The following is a 15,589-nucleotide window of genomic DNA, read 5'->3' on the forward strand; positions in this document are numbered from 1 at the left end:
TGTGTGCTCTTGTGCCTGCTGCTCCATGCCTCGATTGTTAGGCACAGCATTATCCTGGCCCAGGCTGTGGAATCAGCAGATGGGACAGAGCCCCCTCCCAGTGTCAGGGCAGCAGAACTAGAGTCTGGTTTATCTATAAAGGTTTTATTGTGCACAGAGGGAAGGGGGTTTCAGTCCTTCTTGGCAGCTGCTTTCCTCATGGCGGCCAGGACGTTGCTCAGCTCCTCCCGCTTCCTTTTAGCACGGATGTGTGTCCCCACCTGCCAGCCAAGGAAGGCCATCAGCCTGGACCCCAGTCCCAACCTGCCCCCACCCCACCGGCAGCCCCACTTACTCTTTTCTTGATGAACTTGAGGGCCCGTTTGTCCTTGGAGACCTTGAGCAGCTCCATGGCACGCCGCTCATACGGGGCAAAGCCACACACTTCTCGGATCATGTCCCGCACGAACTTCGTGTGTTTGGTTAGGCGCTAAGTAGCAAAGCAAGGACATCAAAGCTGGAGGCTGAGGGCCGTATCTGGGCCTTCAGTCAACTTCATGCTCGGCCCAGTTCCCCTGGCTACATTCCTCCCGTCTATTTGTGAGAACGCAAAATAACAAACAGGTAGTACTTTTCACGGTGACTGCGGGTGCCGGGGAAGCGCAAATCCTCCCCTATGTCCTGTTGTTAACATCCCCAGGAAAACCCTGCCCTTTCCACTGGATGTTCCCTGCTCCCAGGATTCCCTCGCCCCGGGCACAGGCTAAACACGCAAGGAGTCGAGGCTGCCTCCTGAATGAAGGAGCCCACACACCCTAACACTCAAAGCCTCATCTTTACCCTCCCCATTCCAACCTCGGCCCGGCTCCAGTTTTACTGGGGACCTCTTGCAAATGGGTCGAAACCCCAAACCCACTCGCACACGCCGCTCAAGTTGTTCCCTCGGCCCTACGGACTCATATAATGTCCGAGATCACGCCATTGGCCTAGCAAGCCCGTCTCCTACCCCACTTCCCTCAACTCCGGCGACCCAGAGCTCCCCCTGGGAATCCCAGGCGGCCGCTGCCCTTGACGGCGCTCCCCGGCACTCACCCCGCGACGGCGGCTGTGCCTCGGTTTGCTCACGTTCTTGGTCACCTTGTGGCCCTTGTTGAGACCCACGGCCATGGGGTAGCGCAGAGCCATGGCTGCAACAACAGCTGGGAAAAACGGAGAGGACGCTGGCGCAGTTCCCAAAGCTCGGAACCCCACGCCCAGGCTCCTCCGGACTCATCAGACAAACCCAGCCATCCTCCAACTTGCACAGCAAGCTCAGGGGCCCGGATGGCGGTGGATTCCGACCCCGCACGAACATACTTACCGGGAAACTCCAATGGCGGCCGCGGCGGAAGAGCCGACACCGCACGGAACCCTGGGATATCTGCCACCAAGGAAAGCGCAGGCCGGGGAGGCAAGGGCGTGCACGCGCGCCTCCTAGCGGCTGGAGGAGTCTCTGCAGTCGCCCTGAACATGCGCAACCAGGTTCCATGAGCATGCGCGTTTACTTCAGAGTCCGAGGCCAGGAGTAGAACCCGGTGGGCATGGCTGTGGCTGCGTGACTCCCTCTACCAACGGGTACAGGGTTCGAATCCCACCTCCGACATTTGCTGGCTGACCCTGCTCTAGTGACTTCACCTCCGAGATTCTCAATTCTTCCATCTGTAGAATGAGCATAATAATACCAAACCGTTTGAACAAGATATAACCGTACCTGGCACAAAATTAAACATTAACAGGGGTATTGGTTTCATTATATACAGCTCTGGCTAGGTCTGAGAAAAGCAATGTGTTTATAGTGCCCCCTGGTAGCATTTGATCTAATTTTTGGCAGTGCAGGCGAGGATACTGCACTAAGAAACTTTGAATCAGGAGGTGTAAACAAAAGATTCTGGTTTTTCTTTTTGACTTATACTTATCTCTGGGGGACAGTTATAGTTTGGGACTGGTCTGATTGGGCTTAGCCCTTCTACACCTCTTATCTTAGTCTTTGGACAGCCCATAGTAGTTAGCATTTTATAAAACTATTCATTCGACAGTTTTCTTTTTTGCAGAACCCACTCGCACAAGCTGCTCAAGTTGTTCCCTCAGGCTTTTTCTTTTTTTTTTTTTTTTTGTAGAGACAAGAGTCTCACTGTACTGCCCTCGGTAGAGTGCCGTGGCGTTACATGGCTCACAGCAACCTCTAACTCTTGGGCTTACGTGATTCTCTTGCCTCAGCCTCCCGAGTAGCTGGGACTACAGGCGCCCGCCACAATGCCCGGCTATTTTTTTGTTGCAGTTTGGCCGGGGCTGGGTTTGAACCCGCCACCCTCGGCATATGGGGCCGGCGCCCTACTCACTGAGCCACAGGCGCCGCCCCCCTCAGCCTTTTTCTTTATGCAAGTAGCAGCACTGGTTTACCATTGGGGGGCGGGCAAGGAAAGAATGTCAATTTTCAATAAACTGATGTAAATATTGATGTGCCGATATAGGCTACACCTTGCCTTGAAGAGGGACAGAGTGGTCTAAGAATCCCAGCTTTTGCTACTGGATTCCCCTAAGTTTCAATGTTCTCATCTGCACAAGGGGAACAACTGTAGCACCAACCTCAGGCTGTGACGATGCCATGAGATTATGGAAGTCAAGGGCTTTGGGCCGGATTCATTTTATTAATGACACACAAACCATGTAGGCTGCAGAAACAGCCTTTGCTCTACAACCAGTACTCTTCCTTTAACCCCCACCTTGCTGAGTGAGGTCCATCTCTCTCTCTCAGCTTCCATGTCCCCATCTGTGAAATGGAGCAGAGAGTTCTGTTCCCAGCACACACACAGACATACACACCATGCCCACTGCCAGAAATTGGAAGGACCAAGGAATTTTAACAACAGATCATGTCAGGGAAGAAGAATTTTTATTATGAAATAGGAGGTTGGGTCCAGCCCAGAACACACTCTTCCAGTCTTCTTCCCCCTCCTCCTCTATCCTGGACATCAGTTGTACACCCTGGGATGTTGAACAAACCAGAGACCCCAGCTGGGAGAAGGTGGCAGGGATTGGGGGTGCGCCCAGATTTAATGAGTGGGAAAAATAAATCATGGACACAGATTTAGATGGGAGATGGAGACAGCTCCCAGTGTGGCTCAGGGGTGGTGTGACCTGGGTAACCTCACCTGTCTCCTCATCTGCAAAATGGAAGCAGTAATCTTGGCACTAGTGACGGCCAAAAGACAGGCGATGCCTTCCAAGTTGCTAACAAGGCACCTAACACAATGGTCTGTCTTTACACACCCACAACTGTGAATACTTCCAGGTGCTGGTAGTTATTCTCGGTTTTGCTTTTCTGTCTTTATGACTGTCTTAGGCTGTGGCCACCCTCTCAGAATTGTCTCTGTTAGTGTCCTGAATGGCGTCCCACATTGGAGAAGATGAGAGGCAACACCCCCAGCTCAGGCGGCAGCTGCAGAGGTGACGTTAAACTCCTGGCGGATGAACCAGGCGCGCGGGCGTGGCAGCCAGCCCCGGAGCAAGCAGAGTAGGTGGAAGCGCCAGGGGTAGAAGACGCCAGAAGAACGCGTGGCACCACCGCGAATCACGGCCAGGGCCGCCTTGGGCCTCGGGGCCTCCTTGGCCCTAGTGACGCCCCTGGGGACCGGAGGGCGCGGTAGGAACTGCGGTTAGGACTGGGCGGTCTCCTGAAGTCCCCGACCTGGCCCCAGCTCACGCCCGGGCCTCACCTGACTCTCTCGGCCACGAAGGCGCGATCTCGGAGGCCCAGGACGCACATTGTGATAGCCACGTTCACATCCTGCACGTCCAGCTCCCGCCGCAGGGAGCGGAAGAAGCCGTCCAACGCGAACTTGGACGCGGAGTAGGGGGTGGAAAAGGACGTGGGCACGCGGCCTGGGGGCGCGGGAGGCCAGCGGCTTAACAGCTACACTGTGCTCGCCCTCCTCCACGAAGCCTTCCCGCCCACTCTAGGCTCGCCCGCATCGAGTCTGAATCTTCCCCGACCGCCCCGAAAAGCTGGGGCCGTGTGCACGCACCAAGCAGCGAGGACACCACGACCAGGGAGCCCTTGCTATCCGTCAGGCTCGGCAGAGCCAGCGAAGTCAGTTGCACATAACTCAGGAAGTTCACCTGCAGACCGCGACTGTGAGTTACCAGGCGGAAGCAGAGCCGGGGGCGAGGCTGGGCCTAAGCCCAGAAGAGGAAGAAGCCTAGAACCCAGACAGGCGGGCCCAGGGGACTGAGTTCCCAGGGGCGTGGCGTAGGACTAGGAAGGGCGTGACCAGGACCGCGAGGGACTGGGAGCTCGCCCCGGAGGGCGGAGCCAGGGCCACGCTGGGAGCAGGGGAGGGGTGCAGCACTGAGGCGGGAGGAGTGCGGGGGCCATACAGGGGGCGGAGCACCTGCAAGAGCCAGCTTGTAGCCTGGGCGCTGCGGGACCGCATGCCAGCCGGAGCGCCGCCGATGTGGTTCAGCACCAGGTAGTCCAGCCCGCCTGGTCCAGAAAGGCCAGTCAGCCCAAGTCTAACTCCCGAGGCCCCGCCCCCTGGGCTTATCAACAGCCCAGCGTTCGAGCGAGGCCCCGCCCCTACGATCGTAGAGACTCGGGCCTAAGACTTCCAGCACTGCTCTACGGAACCCGGTCCAGAGTTCCTCCCCCTGTTCCAGTGAGGTCCCACCCCTGGTCAGGCCTCCGGAACACATAAGTCTCCGCCCTCAGGCATCCGTTGCTACCACATCCCCTCCCCAATTTTGGTCCTGGCCCTAAGGCCAAGGTCCCAGACTCTAGACCCCAGGTCCCGCCCCTCACCCAGCTTGTCCAGCGCAAACTGCACCACGTGCTCAGGCGCCTCGGGGGAGGCCATGTCCGCCGCGATGTAGAAGACCTTGGGGGCGCCCAGCTTCCGGCAGTTCCCTACCACCTGGGGGGGCAGAGCTGCCCGTGGGCCTCTCCTCTCCAGCTGCTGGCTCCCTCCCCTACTCTGAGCCTCGGGTCCCATTCAACATCATTTCCGAAGCTTTACCACTTCGGGCTGTTGGGGGTGGGGGTGCAAAATGGCAGCCAGCAGGCCAGAATGGGGGATGTTTTATTTACTCATCAACATTTGAAAACCAATGACAAAATTTCCAGAGTTCTGGCTTCTCTTCAAAATTTGGAAAGTTTGTCCCTAAGAGTGGTACATTCCTTTGAAGCAGCAGCGGGTTGTTGCTAATAAGTGTCTCTCCCCTTTGAATTTTAAAACCGTGGCTATGGGCACAGGCATGACATTGTAAATACTGCCTTTTATTGAGGAACATTCCCTGCTGCTGCATAAGCACAACACCATAACCCATGAGAAGATACTTTGTCTTCCTTTTCCCAAATGAGGAAATTGAGGCTCAGGTTGGGTGTCTTGCCCAAGGTCACACAGAAAGCCTGGATCATTTGCAGGGATTCAGACTCAGGCCCTCTTCACCCCACCCCCACTAGCATCTATACCATTAAACTGGACAGGGGCGGCTTACCTTCTGCAGCAGGGCCTCCGTGTAGGCAGTAAGCACCAGGTGAGAGCCCAAGCGTGCATAGTGGTATGCCAGCTCCTCCCCGACACCTGCACTGGCTCCAGTTAGCAGCACACGAGCCCCCTGGAGGCTGGCTGGCGTGAGCAGGGGTGGTCAGTCTGAAGGGAGGACAAGATGGCCAGCCCAACTTTTCTCTCCCCTAGCCCCAGGTGCTCACCTGGGTCAAAGTTGTCATCCCAATAATAGGCGAAGAGCAAGGCCCCCAGCGCTGTGAGGAGCAGCACCTTCATGGCCCTCCCTGGGCCTGCAGTGGGAGAGAGGGTGGCCAGCACAGGTCTGGCCCACAGCCACACAGGTTTGATAAGCCTTTGGTGATGTTCCCTGCCATGGTTCCACCCCCTCTTCTCCACCTCCACAACCACCACCTGTCCAGGTCACCACTGTGGCTCACCCCTCCCTCTACCTGGCAGGTAAATCATATCTTGCCTGCCCCTGGCTGAAAATCCTCCCTGATTTATTTAGGATAAAAACTGAACTTCCTAAAACAGGGCTGATAAAAACAGCCCTACACAGAACAGCTCTTCTTGCCCACTGTGCTCTGCTACAGCAGCCTCTTCTTCACCATCCTGCCTTAGGCCCTTTGCCCTGGCTGATTGAAACAGTTTCCCCAAATATAACCCAATGGCTTGTTCTCTCACTGCTTTCAAGTTCAGTGCAAAAAAAAAAAAAAAAAAAAATTACCTCCTCTGAAGGGACCTCTTTTCTAAATCTCCCTTCCTCATACCTGTCTCTCTTACCTCTAGAACTTTCATCTTCTGAGCACTTGTCATTAACTGAAAGCACTTGATAATATGTTACATGTTCGTTCTCCCTGTCTCTCCTAGACTGTCAGCTGCATAAGGGCAGGAAGGAACTGAAAACCTGCTTCTGTTTTGTTCACTATTAGGTCTTCAGTGCCGCAAATTATGCTAGGCATACAGTAGGTGCTCAATAGGTATTAGATTGACAATAGAGCAATATGAGGTATGTGGGAGGCCAGAGAGCTGGGGAAGCCCAGAGAGATACTTCTTTCTGGAGACACCTATAAGGAGGTGGATGCACAGGGCTGGGGATGGAGATAGAAGTGCCCAAGTCATTGGGGTTCAGGTGTGATCTCACCTGTGGGAGCTGATTTACATCTCCAGGGAGATGGTGAAATAGAAAAAACAGGCAGGGTTCTTAAAGTTCCAGGGGTCATGGGTCTTCCCAGAAAAGGGTACAAACTCATCACATCTTGGGATTTTTATCCTATGAATTGGATGAGGACTGGGAGAGCTCAGAACCCAGGGAGCTGAGAGTGACCAGGTGAAGGTGGTGTTGAGGTGTCCCCAAATCTTCTATCTCTGGGTCCAGCCCTATAGCCTTTGCCCCCTGCTATTCTCTTAGCGTCTCCCCTTGACATCCTTCAGGCCCCTAGACTCAGGATCTGACCTCAAACCTGCCCAGGTTTGTTCCTCTAACTCCACTCTGGCTTTCCTATCTGCAAATCCTCCAGCCTTCCCTCTCCACACAGCCAAAGGGATTTTTGTCATAAGAAATCTGGGGCGGCGCCTGCTGGCCCCATATACCGAGGGTTACTGAGGGTAGTGGGTTCAAACCTGGCCTCGGCCAAACTGCAACAAAAAAATAGCCGGGCGTTCTGGCGGGTGCCCGTAGTCCCAGCTACTCGGGAGGCTGAGACAAGAGAATCACCTAAGCCCAAGACCTGAAGATTGCTGTAAGCTGTGACGCTACGGCACTCTACCGAGGGCACGAGGCGGGATGGATGGGCAGATTAAAGGTTGAAGTAGGTGGGCTGGGATGTAGGATGCGGGAGGAATGGGAAGGGATCAGATCCGGGCTTGAAGCACTGGCCCCTTGGACCTCAGGGCGTGTGACTCGCTGCGCACCCCCAAACACGCACTCACCCACTCAGGCCTCAGTTTTCCCCACTGTCCTGAGGGGCCGGGTCCCAGGCTGGGAGCCACGCGAACGCCCTCGGGTCTCCTTTCACGGCCTAGTCTGACCGGGTCCTGGACCGCGCCCCCTTCCCAGTAGAGCCCGAGTCATGTGACTCCAAGCACACCTCCTCCAGTTAGGGAGGGGCCGGGCCGTGGGGACCACGCGCCCGAGCGTTGCCTGGCAACAGCTTCCGCGGGGCTCTCTGCTACCCCGGCTTGGCTTCGGCCCCACCTGCTACACGGAAGCCCCATCCCGAGTGCAATCACGTGACCCAGGACTCGCTCCTCCCTAACAATCCCCCCGGGTTGCCGTGACAACCGCCTTCTAGGCTTACTCTTTCTAAGTCCGGGCCTTTAGTCCCCCGCGCGGGCGCGGGTGGATCTCTTAGGCTCCAACATCTTCTCGGATCACACTCAGACTTCAACTCAAAAAGGCGACCTCTGTTTCCCCTCACGCCGCCAGGACGACTACATTTCCCAGGAAGCTTCGCAAACAGGCGGTTACTGAGCGGTACCGACTACGTTTCCCAGACAGTTTTGCGGCTGGTACATCTCCCAGAGACCCTTGAGCAGTAAGTAACAAGACTCGGACTCCCAGAGGCCTCTACGGCTGACAAGAAAGACTATCCCGACCGGAAGCGGCAGGCGAGTCGAGTGTCCTTGCGCGCGGAGCTGAGCGACCATGGTGGCTCGTGTGTGGTCGCTGATGAGGTGCGTGAGGCCGCGGGAGACGCTCCCGGAGACCCGAGCACGTCCCCCTCCAGTGGGCACTGCTCTCTGGTTTGGTCCCGACTTGCTCTTCTCTTTTCATAGTGTCAGCCCCTCCTCACACTCTTGGCCCACCTAGGGAAACCGAGGCACAAGCGGGTTGGGGCTTCCCAAGGTCGCCGATCGCCTCCTTTCCCCCCAGCGAACCTTGTCGTCTCACTTACCGTGTCGGCGACCCCTCCGAAGTGGGAAAGTTGGTGAAACCTGCCACTCGGGGTAATGGGGAGGTTAATGTGCGCGCAGAGCAGCGAGTGTTTCACAGGAAGCGCCCAAGGACACTTAGGAAAACCCCTGGGTTGCTCGCAGAGAGTCCCTCCCTGGGATGAAAGGCTTCTAGAAAGTCAGAGGTCTTACGTCTTCACTGTCCCTGTTCTCTGTGGGACCTGGAGTGACCCACTATTCTTCTCCCGGCGTCAGTTTGCCAGTTAAAATGTTGGTAAGTCTCCTTGCTCTGCACACTGTACAGTTGTGTGCGTGTGATGCCACGGGGTGTCACTCTGAACTGCGAGTCCCCGGAAGGGTCTAACTTCTTGTGAGCCAGCAGTGTCCACTTAGCTTCCGTCCTTTCCCTTCCTGCAGGCTCCTCATCAAGGGCAGTGTTGCTGGGGGCGCCGTCTACCTTGTGTACGACCAGGAACTGCTGGGGCCCAGCGACAAGAGCGAGGCAGCACTGCGGAAGGCTGGGGAGGTGGTTCCCCCGGCCATGTACCAATTCGGCCAGTACGTGTGTGACCAGACAGGCCTGCAAATACCCAAGGTACCCAGACCTGGGAGTGAGGCCAGGGCTTGGTGGGAGTTCAGCTGTGGGGTCCTTCCAGCCCTGCTTGGTATCTTTTGTCCTGGGGTGTGGCATGATCCCAAGATCTGAGCACTTTTCACCATTTTGTCTCTCTTCCCAGCTCCCAGCCCCTCCAAAGATTTCCTTTCCCATCCGTGACTCCTGGAATTCAGGTAGGCCCCCTAGTCCCTCTGCTTGGGAGGTGGCTCCAGAGACCCCAGGCTAGCACCCTTCCTTGCTTCCTGGCCATTCCTTTTTGTCCATCCCTTTTTCTGCTCTGTATGTGTCTCCTATTGATCAGAGGAATGGAGATTCCAGGGAAGAGGCAATGAAGGATTCTCCTTAGAGGGCTGGTCTGTGCACTGTCAGATAGAATATAAGAGTTCTCTTCAGAGCTTGTCCTGTGAACTTGAACAGAACAAGGCCCTGCCTCTTGTTTGCCTCAATTTTCCTCTATAAAAGCCTTGCCAACTTAAGAGTTTTTCCTGGGGCTTGGCCAAGGCTGAGTAGGGGACTTCACTGGGTGGCCATACCTTTCCTGCAGGTGTCATCACAGTGATCTCGGCTCTGTCTGTCGCTCCCTCTAAGGCCTGCGAGTACTCCAAGGAGGGCTGGGAATATGTGAAGGCACGTACCAGGTAGTGAGTCAGCGGAGGCTGCCTGCTCTGGGTGAGAAGGGGCAGGGACGCCACTGACCTGAAGATTCTAGACAGGACCCCACTCGAAGGGCAGCTCCTGGCCTTGCTGGCCCAATAAAGGACTTCAGAAGTGTTCCTTGACCTGTGTGCTAGCCCTGAGGGTCATGGGGTGGGTCTGCCAATGACCAGAGTGCCAGGGCCTGAGCTTCTGGCTCCTGGTGGCTCCTTGGGGCTTGACTTTGGCCACAGACCATGATTCACCCCTTTGCCTTCTGGCTCTCAACCTGGTGTGGGAAGTCAGAGCAGGTAGTGCTCAGGGGCCCCAGGAAGGGATAAGAATGTACTGAAGGCAATCATGGGTTGGGGGTTCCTTGGTGCTGGGAGGCCGAACCCAGGGTGGGACAATCTGAGAGCAAGGGCTTGGAAGCACGGGCAAAATTGTGAGTCCCCTTCACCATTCAACATGGCAAGAGCCCTCGAGGCTGCTGATCTTCTGTCTTCTCAGTTCCCTGATACACGGTCACCACCCTCATCCCACCCCCTCCCTGACAATCCTGGTGATTGCTGGCAAACACAAGCTGGGGTTTATTGCCTTTCAGAGGGTCTCCCCAATCCCATCTCCCAGATATACCCTTCTCCCATGGGATGCCATCCCTGCCACCTGCTGTTGTGGTTGCCTGGCCACCTGAATGTCTCCCTTAATCAGGCTCTGAGCTCTGGGAGGGTGGGTTGTCCAGGAGCTCCCTACAAGGCCACAAAGGATGTCCCACGAGGTTGGTGATTAGAAGCCTGTGTTTGGTGTTTTCAGAAAGACAGGGGAGGGAGTGGGTTGGGTGGAGAACTAGATACCTTGTCAGGATGTGCCCCTGGAATAGGGAGCCAGTCTGGATGAGAGTCCCCACAAACTGGAACAAGATCCCCCAATCCTAAGAGTGCCAGAGTTTATGTTGCTCGGTTTAGAGGGCAGAGCTCAGGAGGTAGACACATGCTACAGATGAAGGGAGCAAAGACCACCCTCTGGGGACAATTCTCTGGAGAATCTGTTTGACTCTGCAGGGAGAGATGAGCAGCTGCCTGCTGGGCCCCCTACACCTCCATCCTGGCAGCTGAGTCCTGCAGCTCCTTCCCTTGGCTGGGAAGTTGCCATGGGCTTCATATCATAGGTCCGACCCGCCATCAACTGACATGTGTGCAGCTGTCTGGTCAGGGGATGATGGGGGGCTGTGCAACAGACTCTAGAGGGCAGCTCCAGCAGCGACTTGAATAGGCTGGGAGGGAAACCAAGGGAGCATCTGGCCACACCCACAGCCCCTCAAATTCTCCAGCCACATGGACCAGAGTAGAGGAGGGGTGTTTTACAGATGAGAAAACTGAGTGCCAGGGGTGGAATACAGAGCAAGGCAGGGCTGGTGTGCACAGCACAGTGTCACTTGGACAGGAGGAAGCCGCATTCTCAGTTTATTTTGTTGGCTTGTAGCAAGCTGGACCAAGACAGGTGAGGAACAGGGTCCAGGGTAAGCTAGTATATGGCGATATTGGCGATGGCAGCAGAGATGGCAGGCAGTGGGAGTCCAGCATGACAGGAACCCTAAGTGGCCACCTAGAAGTGGCTCCCCCTCTGTTCCAAAACCTAAACTTAAGACCCAAAACGGTAAAACTCCTAAAAGGAAATGGGAGAAGCCTTAAGATACTGGATTTGGCATTGATTTCTTAGACATAACACGGTAAGGACAGGCAAGAAAAGGAAAACTAGAGTGGGCTTTGTCAAAACTTTTATGCAGCAAAGTATGCTGTCAGCTGGGTACAGTGGTATTGGGCCCCTGTAGTCCCAGCTATGTGTGACGTGGAGGCAGGAGGATCACTTGAGCCCAGGAGTTTGAGGCTGCTATGAGCTATGATTGTCCTATGAATAGCCACTGCACTCCAACACATTAAAAAACAAACAAACAAAAAAAAAAACGGGCGGTCCTTGTGGCTCAAAGGAGTAGGGCACCAGCCCCATATGCCAGAGGTGGGGGGTTCAAACCCAGCCCCGGCCAAAAACTGCAAAAAAAACTCCACCATCAGTAGTGAAAAAGATAATCCACAGAATGGGAGGAAACATTCACAACTCATTTATCTGTTAAGAGCTTAATGTCATGAATATATAAATGGACTGTATGTAGTGGCTCATGCCTGTAATCCTAACATGCTGGGAAGTCAAAGTAGAAGGATTGCCTGAGCTCAGGAGTTCAAGACCAGCCTGAGCAGAACAAGACCCCTGTCTCTACTAAAGATAGAAAAATTAGTCAGGCATTGTAGCCGGCACCTCTAGCCCCAGCTACGCCGGAGGCTGAAGCAGGAGGATGGCTTGAATCCAGAAGTTTGAGGTTGGTGTGAGCTAGCCTAAGGCCATGCATTCTAGCCAAGGCAGCACAGCAAGACTGCCTCAAAAAAAAAAAAAAAAAATATATATATATACACATACACACACATATATATATGATCCAACTCAAAACCCAGTGGCTCAAAGGGGTAGGGTGCTGGCCCCATATGCCAGAGGTGGCGGGTTCAAACCCAGCCCTGGCCAAAAACTGCAAAAAAAAAAAAAACCCAGTTCAAAAATAAGCAAAAACTTGACATTTCTCTAAAGAAGATACAGTAGGCCAGGAGAGGAGGGTCACTTGAGCCTAACAATTGCAGGCTGTCCTGAGCTGTATGATTGCACTCTAGCCTAGGTAAGAGACCCTTTTTCTAGAAAAAAAAAAAAAAAGATGAAAGAACAATACGTACATGAAAAGATGCTCAACATCACTAATCATTAGGGAAATGGAAATCAAAACCACAATGTGCTATACCACTTCACGCTCATTAAGATGGCTTTATAAAAAAGAGGAAAAAAAAGTGTTGGTGAGGATGTGAAGCTGGAACCCTTACGCTTTGCTGATGGGGATGTAAAATGGTGCAGCTACTGTGGAAAACAGTATGGTGATTCCTCAGAAAACTAAACAGGAAATTACTATATGATTCAGCATTTCCACACATAGGTATGTATCCAAAGGAAACAGGGACTCAGATATTTACACCAGTATTCACAGCAGCATTATTCCCGATAATTAAGAGGTGGAAGCAACCTGAAGTCCTCTTGACTGATAAAAAATTGTGATTATTTAGCCACAAAAAGGAATGAAACACTTGACATGGGCTATAATGTGGATGAACCGTGAAAACATGCTCAATGAAATAAGTCAGACAGAAAAGGCAAGATCTGGCACAGTGGTTGTGGCACCAGCTATATATACCAAGGGTGGCAAGTTTGAACCCTGCCCAGGCCAGCTAAAATAAAGCAAATCCCATGTGATTCCACACGTGGGAGATCTCTAGTGTTCTCAGATTGCCAGAGATTACAAAGTAGAATGGTAGGTGCCAGGGGCTGGGGAGTTAAGTGTTTAATGGGTAGGTATAGTTGTGTGAGATATTTAAAGTTCTAGAAATGGATACTGGTTGATAGTTGTACAACATTGGGAATGTACCTAACTGAACTGCATACCTTAAAATGGTAAATTTTTTTGATCTATAGAACTGTAAGATGGTATTATGAATTTCATATTAAGTTTGTGTAAATCTGCTACAGAAGCCCTAGAAACTCAAAACTCCCTATATTCTGAGGCATGCTAGTTCCTTGTGTCTTCCACAAGTCACCCTTGCTCAAGACAGCTGTATTCAGCCCTGGCTGCCCCACAGCCCCCTGTGGTGGCCAAGTCTCTTCTATCCTGCACCCCAGCCACCACCATGACAGCTCCACTGTCTCTGACCACCCCAGACCCTCCCTTGTCTGAAGGATGCATGATTCTTGGGGAGAAGACCTGCATTTACTGCCTTTCAGCACTTGCTTTAAGAGGTCTGGGTATGGGAGAGGAGTGCAGCTCAGAAACAACTGAAATGCTAAGCATAATTTCACTTCACTTAAACTGGTGAAAACAAAGAGATGACACTTTAAATAAAGGGTATGTGAACAGAAACACATTTATTACAAAAAAAAAACACAAACAAAAAACAAATTCACATTGTGTTGAGCTATAATATGGCAGCAGATAAAAAAAATATTTTTACACAGTTTAAGATAACTTCTAACAGAACATAGTCTTGTTGCCACATGACAGGACACAGGGTTCAAAGTATTTAGTAGCGGCGAGTGAAGCGGCTGTCGCTGGGCCTGCTCCCTCGACTCTGGCCTCCAAACCCGCCTCGCATTCTGCCCCGTGGGATTGGGTGGCCCCGGGAGGCCCCACCAGGGGCAAAGCTGCCACGCCTAGAAACAAATTCAAAAGCTTTTGTTCAGGAAGCTCTTCCACTCTGGCCCCATCTCAGCCTACACAGACTAGAGGGGGCTGCCCACAGGCAGGTGCCCCACCTGATCCCCCACTCCCAGTAGCAGATAAACTCCATCTGCCTCAGATGACCAACCCTGCATCACAGTTGGGGGGAAGGTGGCGTTAGTTGGGAATATTCACTTGGTTTTAAATCTTCCCTGAGGCAGACCAAAATGCAGAGAAGGGAGCCACCACAGGGAAAGACTAGCATCAGTGACAAAATGCCTTACCCTGACATCCCTCCCTGGTTCATCATGTGGCCAGACATGCTTCTTTCACCACCTGGAAGAAAGACACACCCTTCACAAAGTGTCCAATGTTGGTTACAGCACCCTGTTAAATTCAGAAGTATCAGACGCCAGCAGGATGCCTTAGCACACGTACTGCACACATCTAGCCTCACTATGCCTGCTGCCCCATTCCTGGTCCAGACCTCCAGAGATTAGTGTCACTGTGCCATGTGCCCATACAGAGATTAGTGTCACTATGGCATGTTCGTATGGCATGTGAGCATACGAACAGTATGCTCATTCAAGTTACCATGAGCACCACTACTCCAGGAGCCTAGCAGGACAGTGGTAGGTAGAGCCAGAGTGGCTCAATTGTTTCAGAGGCTTCCCAACAAAGACACACCAGTTCTGACCAGGAGCCCCCTCCTCACCTTGCCACCTCTTGTGATCCCTGTCCATCATGCCTCCATCAGCTGCACCTTGCCATGCCCGGTCATCCTCTCTTCGGTCCCCCCAGTCCCGTCTGCCCCTTGAAAAAAGACATCTCTGATTTGGATTGCCCCCATCAGTATGGGCAGGGTGGCTGGGGAAATAGGAACTGGCTCCCTGCCCAATGGGCTCACCCAGCTCTCTCACACCCCATCTCTCATCCCAGCAGCCCCCCCAGTGGGACAGGCACTATGGGATGTGGGACACTAACCTGGGGGGAGGAGGCAGCCCCCGGCCTTCACTTAGCCTCTTGTCAGAGCCATAGCCCCCCCAGCCATCTCGGGAGTCCCGGCCATGGCGCTCTGGTCCTCCATGGCGTTCAGGGTAATGCTGGATAGTAAGAACCCAGAAGGAAGAGAAAGCTTCAGTATTAACCACCAGATCCCAAGGCCTTTTGGGCAACCCACTAATGATGACAATAACTCCTGAAGTGCTGACAGGCCTTCTCAGCCGGCATGGCACAGTTGCCTCCCTAAAACCTGTAGCCTTGGGTCCTAGCACCAAAAGGGCAAATGGGAGCTGCTAAACAATGGAAATGCAGGGCCAAGATTAACCCTCATCTAAAAGGCAGTCAATTCATACCTGGAAGGCTACCAGGGAGAGGATGCTGGGACCCAGTGGCTGCTTGACACCAAGGAGGGCATTTCCATGGGGAGGGTTCCCATGGCATAACCAGAGCCAGGAGGGCCACTAACTACGATGATGCTCAAAATAGCGCTCCAGGGCCCACAGCTCATACAGTTAGTGGCCAGGAGCCAAAGGTGTTCTCTTATCAAGCGTAAAGGCTTGTTTATAACCTTTAACATATGCATGTACTAGAAATTCAGTTTCACAAATTTCTCCCTTC

The 15,589-nt window shown here is 53.4% G+C and overlaps 4 protein-coding genes across 13 annotated transcripts in view; 1 reads left to right on the forward strand and 3 right to left on the reverse strand.

Moving 5' to 3' along the window:
- Positions 1–107: 107 nt before the first annotated feature.
- RPL36 (ribosomal protein L36) lies at positions 108–1,468 on the reverse strand. Of its 2 annotated transcripts, none has more exons than XM_053579118.1 (4): positions 1,340–1,468; positions 1,072–1,175; positions 335–469; positions 108–260 (listed from the first exon to the last, which is right to left on the reverse strand). In XM_053579118.1, exons 2-4 carry the CDS (start codon positions 1,162–1,164, stop codon positions 171–173), a joined length of 318 nt encoding a protein of 105 aa, XP_053435093.1. In that variant the 5' UTR covers positions 1,165–1,175; positions 1,340–1,468; the 3' UTR covers positions 108–170. The 2 variants fall into 2 exon arrangements, with proteins under 2 accessions (XP_053435093.1, XP_053435090.1); XM_053579115.1 differs by having other exon boundaries at positions 1,072–1,178; positions 1,340–1,367.
- Positions 1,469–1,550: 82 nt separating this feature from the next.
- On the reverse strand, positions 1,551–8,058 carry HSD11B1L (hydroxysteroid 11-beta dehydrogenase 1 like). Of its 6 annotated transcripts, none has more exons than XR_008377504.1 (8): positions 5,726–8,054; positions 5,512–5,642; positions 4,817–4,928; positions 4,410–4,501; positions 4,044–4,137; positions 3,735–3,900; positions 3,171–3,642; positions 1,551–1,677 (listed from the first exon to the last, which is right to left on the reverse strand). XR_008377504.1 is itself a non-coding variant. In XM_053579094.1 (8 exons), exons 2-8 carry the CDS (start codon positions 5,796–5,798, stop codon positions 3,447–3,449), a joined length of 864 nt encoding a protein of 287 aa, XP_053435069.1. In that variant the 5' UTR covers positions 5,799–5,844; positions 7,823–8,054; the 3' UTR covers positions 2,875–3,446. The 6 variants fall into 6 exon arrangements, 5 of the variants coding, with proteins under 5 accessions (XP_053435069.1, XP_053435065.1, XP_053435081.1 ...); XM_053579094.1 differs by lacking the exon at positions 1,551–1,677 and having other exon boundaries at positions 2,875–3,642; positions 5,726–5,844; positions 7,823–8,054; XM_053579090.1 differs by lacking the exon at positions 1,551–1,677 and having other exon boundaries at positions 2,875–3,642; positions 5,726–5,844; positions 7,455–8,054.
- A 25-nt stretch (positions 8,059–8,083) lies between these two features.
- Positions 8,084–9,804, forward strand: MICOS13 (mitochondrial contact site and cristae organizing system subunit 13). Its single transcript, XM_053579125.1, has 4 exons — positions 8,084–8,198; positions 8,835–9,012; positions 9,155–9,206; positions 9,578–9,804. Exons 1-4 carry the CDS (start codon positions 8,170–8,172, stop codon positions 9,673–9,675), a joined length of 357 nt encoding a protein of 118 aa, XP_053435100.1. The 5' UTR covers positions 8,084–8,169; the 3' UTR covers positions 9,676–9,804.
- Positions 9,805–13,651: 3,847 nt separating this feature from the next.
- SAFB (scaffold attachment factor B) overlaps positions 13,652–15,589 on the reverse strand; it is a 43,718-nt gene continuing 41,780 nt past the window's right edge. For 2 of the 4 annotated variants that reach the window (XM_053579087.1, XM_053579083.1), the window contains exons 18-21: positions 14,954–15,072; positions 14,685–14,782; positions 14,254–14,305; positions 13,652–13,962 (exon numbers count right to left, since the gene is read on the reverse strand). In XM_053579087.1, the coding sequence (XP_053435062.1) occupies positions 13,833–13,962; positions 14,254–14,305; positions 14,685–14,782; positions 14,954–15,072 (399 nt within the window). In that variant the 3' untranslated portion in view covers positions 13,652–13,832. The remainder of the gene's footprint in view (positions 13,963–14,253; positions 14,306–14,684; positions 14,783–14,953; positions 15,073–15,589) is intronic. The other 2 variants (XM_053579079.1, XM_053579078.1) reach the window with 1 other exon arrangement.

This window comes from Nycticebus coucang, chromosome 2 (assembly GCF_027406575.1).
Source record: "Nycticebus coucang isolate mNycCou1 chromosome 2, mNycCou1.pri, whole genome shotgun sequence".
NCBI classification, from domain to species: domain Eukaryota; kingdom Metazoa; phylum Chordata; class Mammalia; order Primates; family Lorisidae; genus Nycticebus; species Nycticebus coucang.

Coding starts and splice junctions, on each gene's coding strand:
- RPL36 (XM_053579118.1), bottom strand. CDS start 1,164: ATGGCTCTGCGCTACCCCATGGCCGTGGGTCTCAACAAGGGCCACAAG. Junction 470..1,071: donor GGCACAGCCGCCGTCGCGGG/GTGAGTGCCGGG, acceptor TTTGCTACTTAG/CGCCTAACCAAACACACGAA. Junction 261..334: donor TCAAGTTCATCAAGAAAAGA/GTAAGTGGGGCT, acceptor CTTGGCTGGCAG/GTGGGGACACACATCCGTGC.
- HSD11B1L (XM_053579106.1), bottom strand. CDS start 5,798: ATGAAGGTGCTGCTCCTCACAGCGCTGGGGGCCTTGCTCTTCGCCTAT. Junction 4,929..5,511: donor CGGAGGCCCTGCTGCAGAAG/GTAAGCCGCCCC, acceptor CTGCCCCCCCAG/GTGGTAGGGAACTGCCGGAA. Junction 4,195..4,409: donor CTACAAGCTGGCTCTTGCAG/GTGCTCCGCCCC, acceptor TTCTGGGCTTAG/GCCCAGCCTCGCCCCCGGCT.
- MICOS13 (XM_053579125.1), top strand. CDS start 8,170: ATGGTGGCTCGTGTGTGGTCGCTGATGAG. Junction 8,199..8,834: donor CGTGTGTGGTCGCTGATGAG/GTGCGTGAGGCC, acceptor CCCTTCCTGCAG/GCTCCTCATCAAGGGCAGTG. Junction 9,013..9,154: donor CAGGCCTGCAAATACCCAAG/GTACCCAGACCT, acceptor CTCTCTTCCCAG/CTCCCAGCCCCTCCAAAGAT.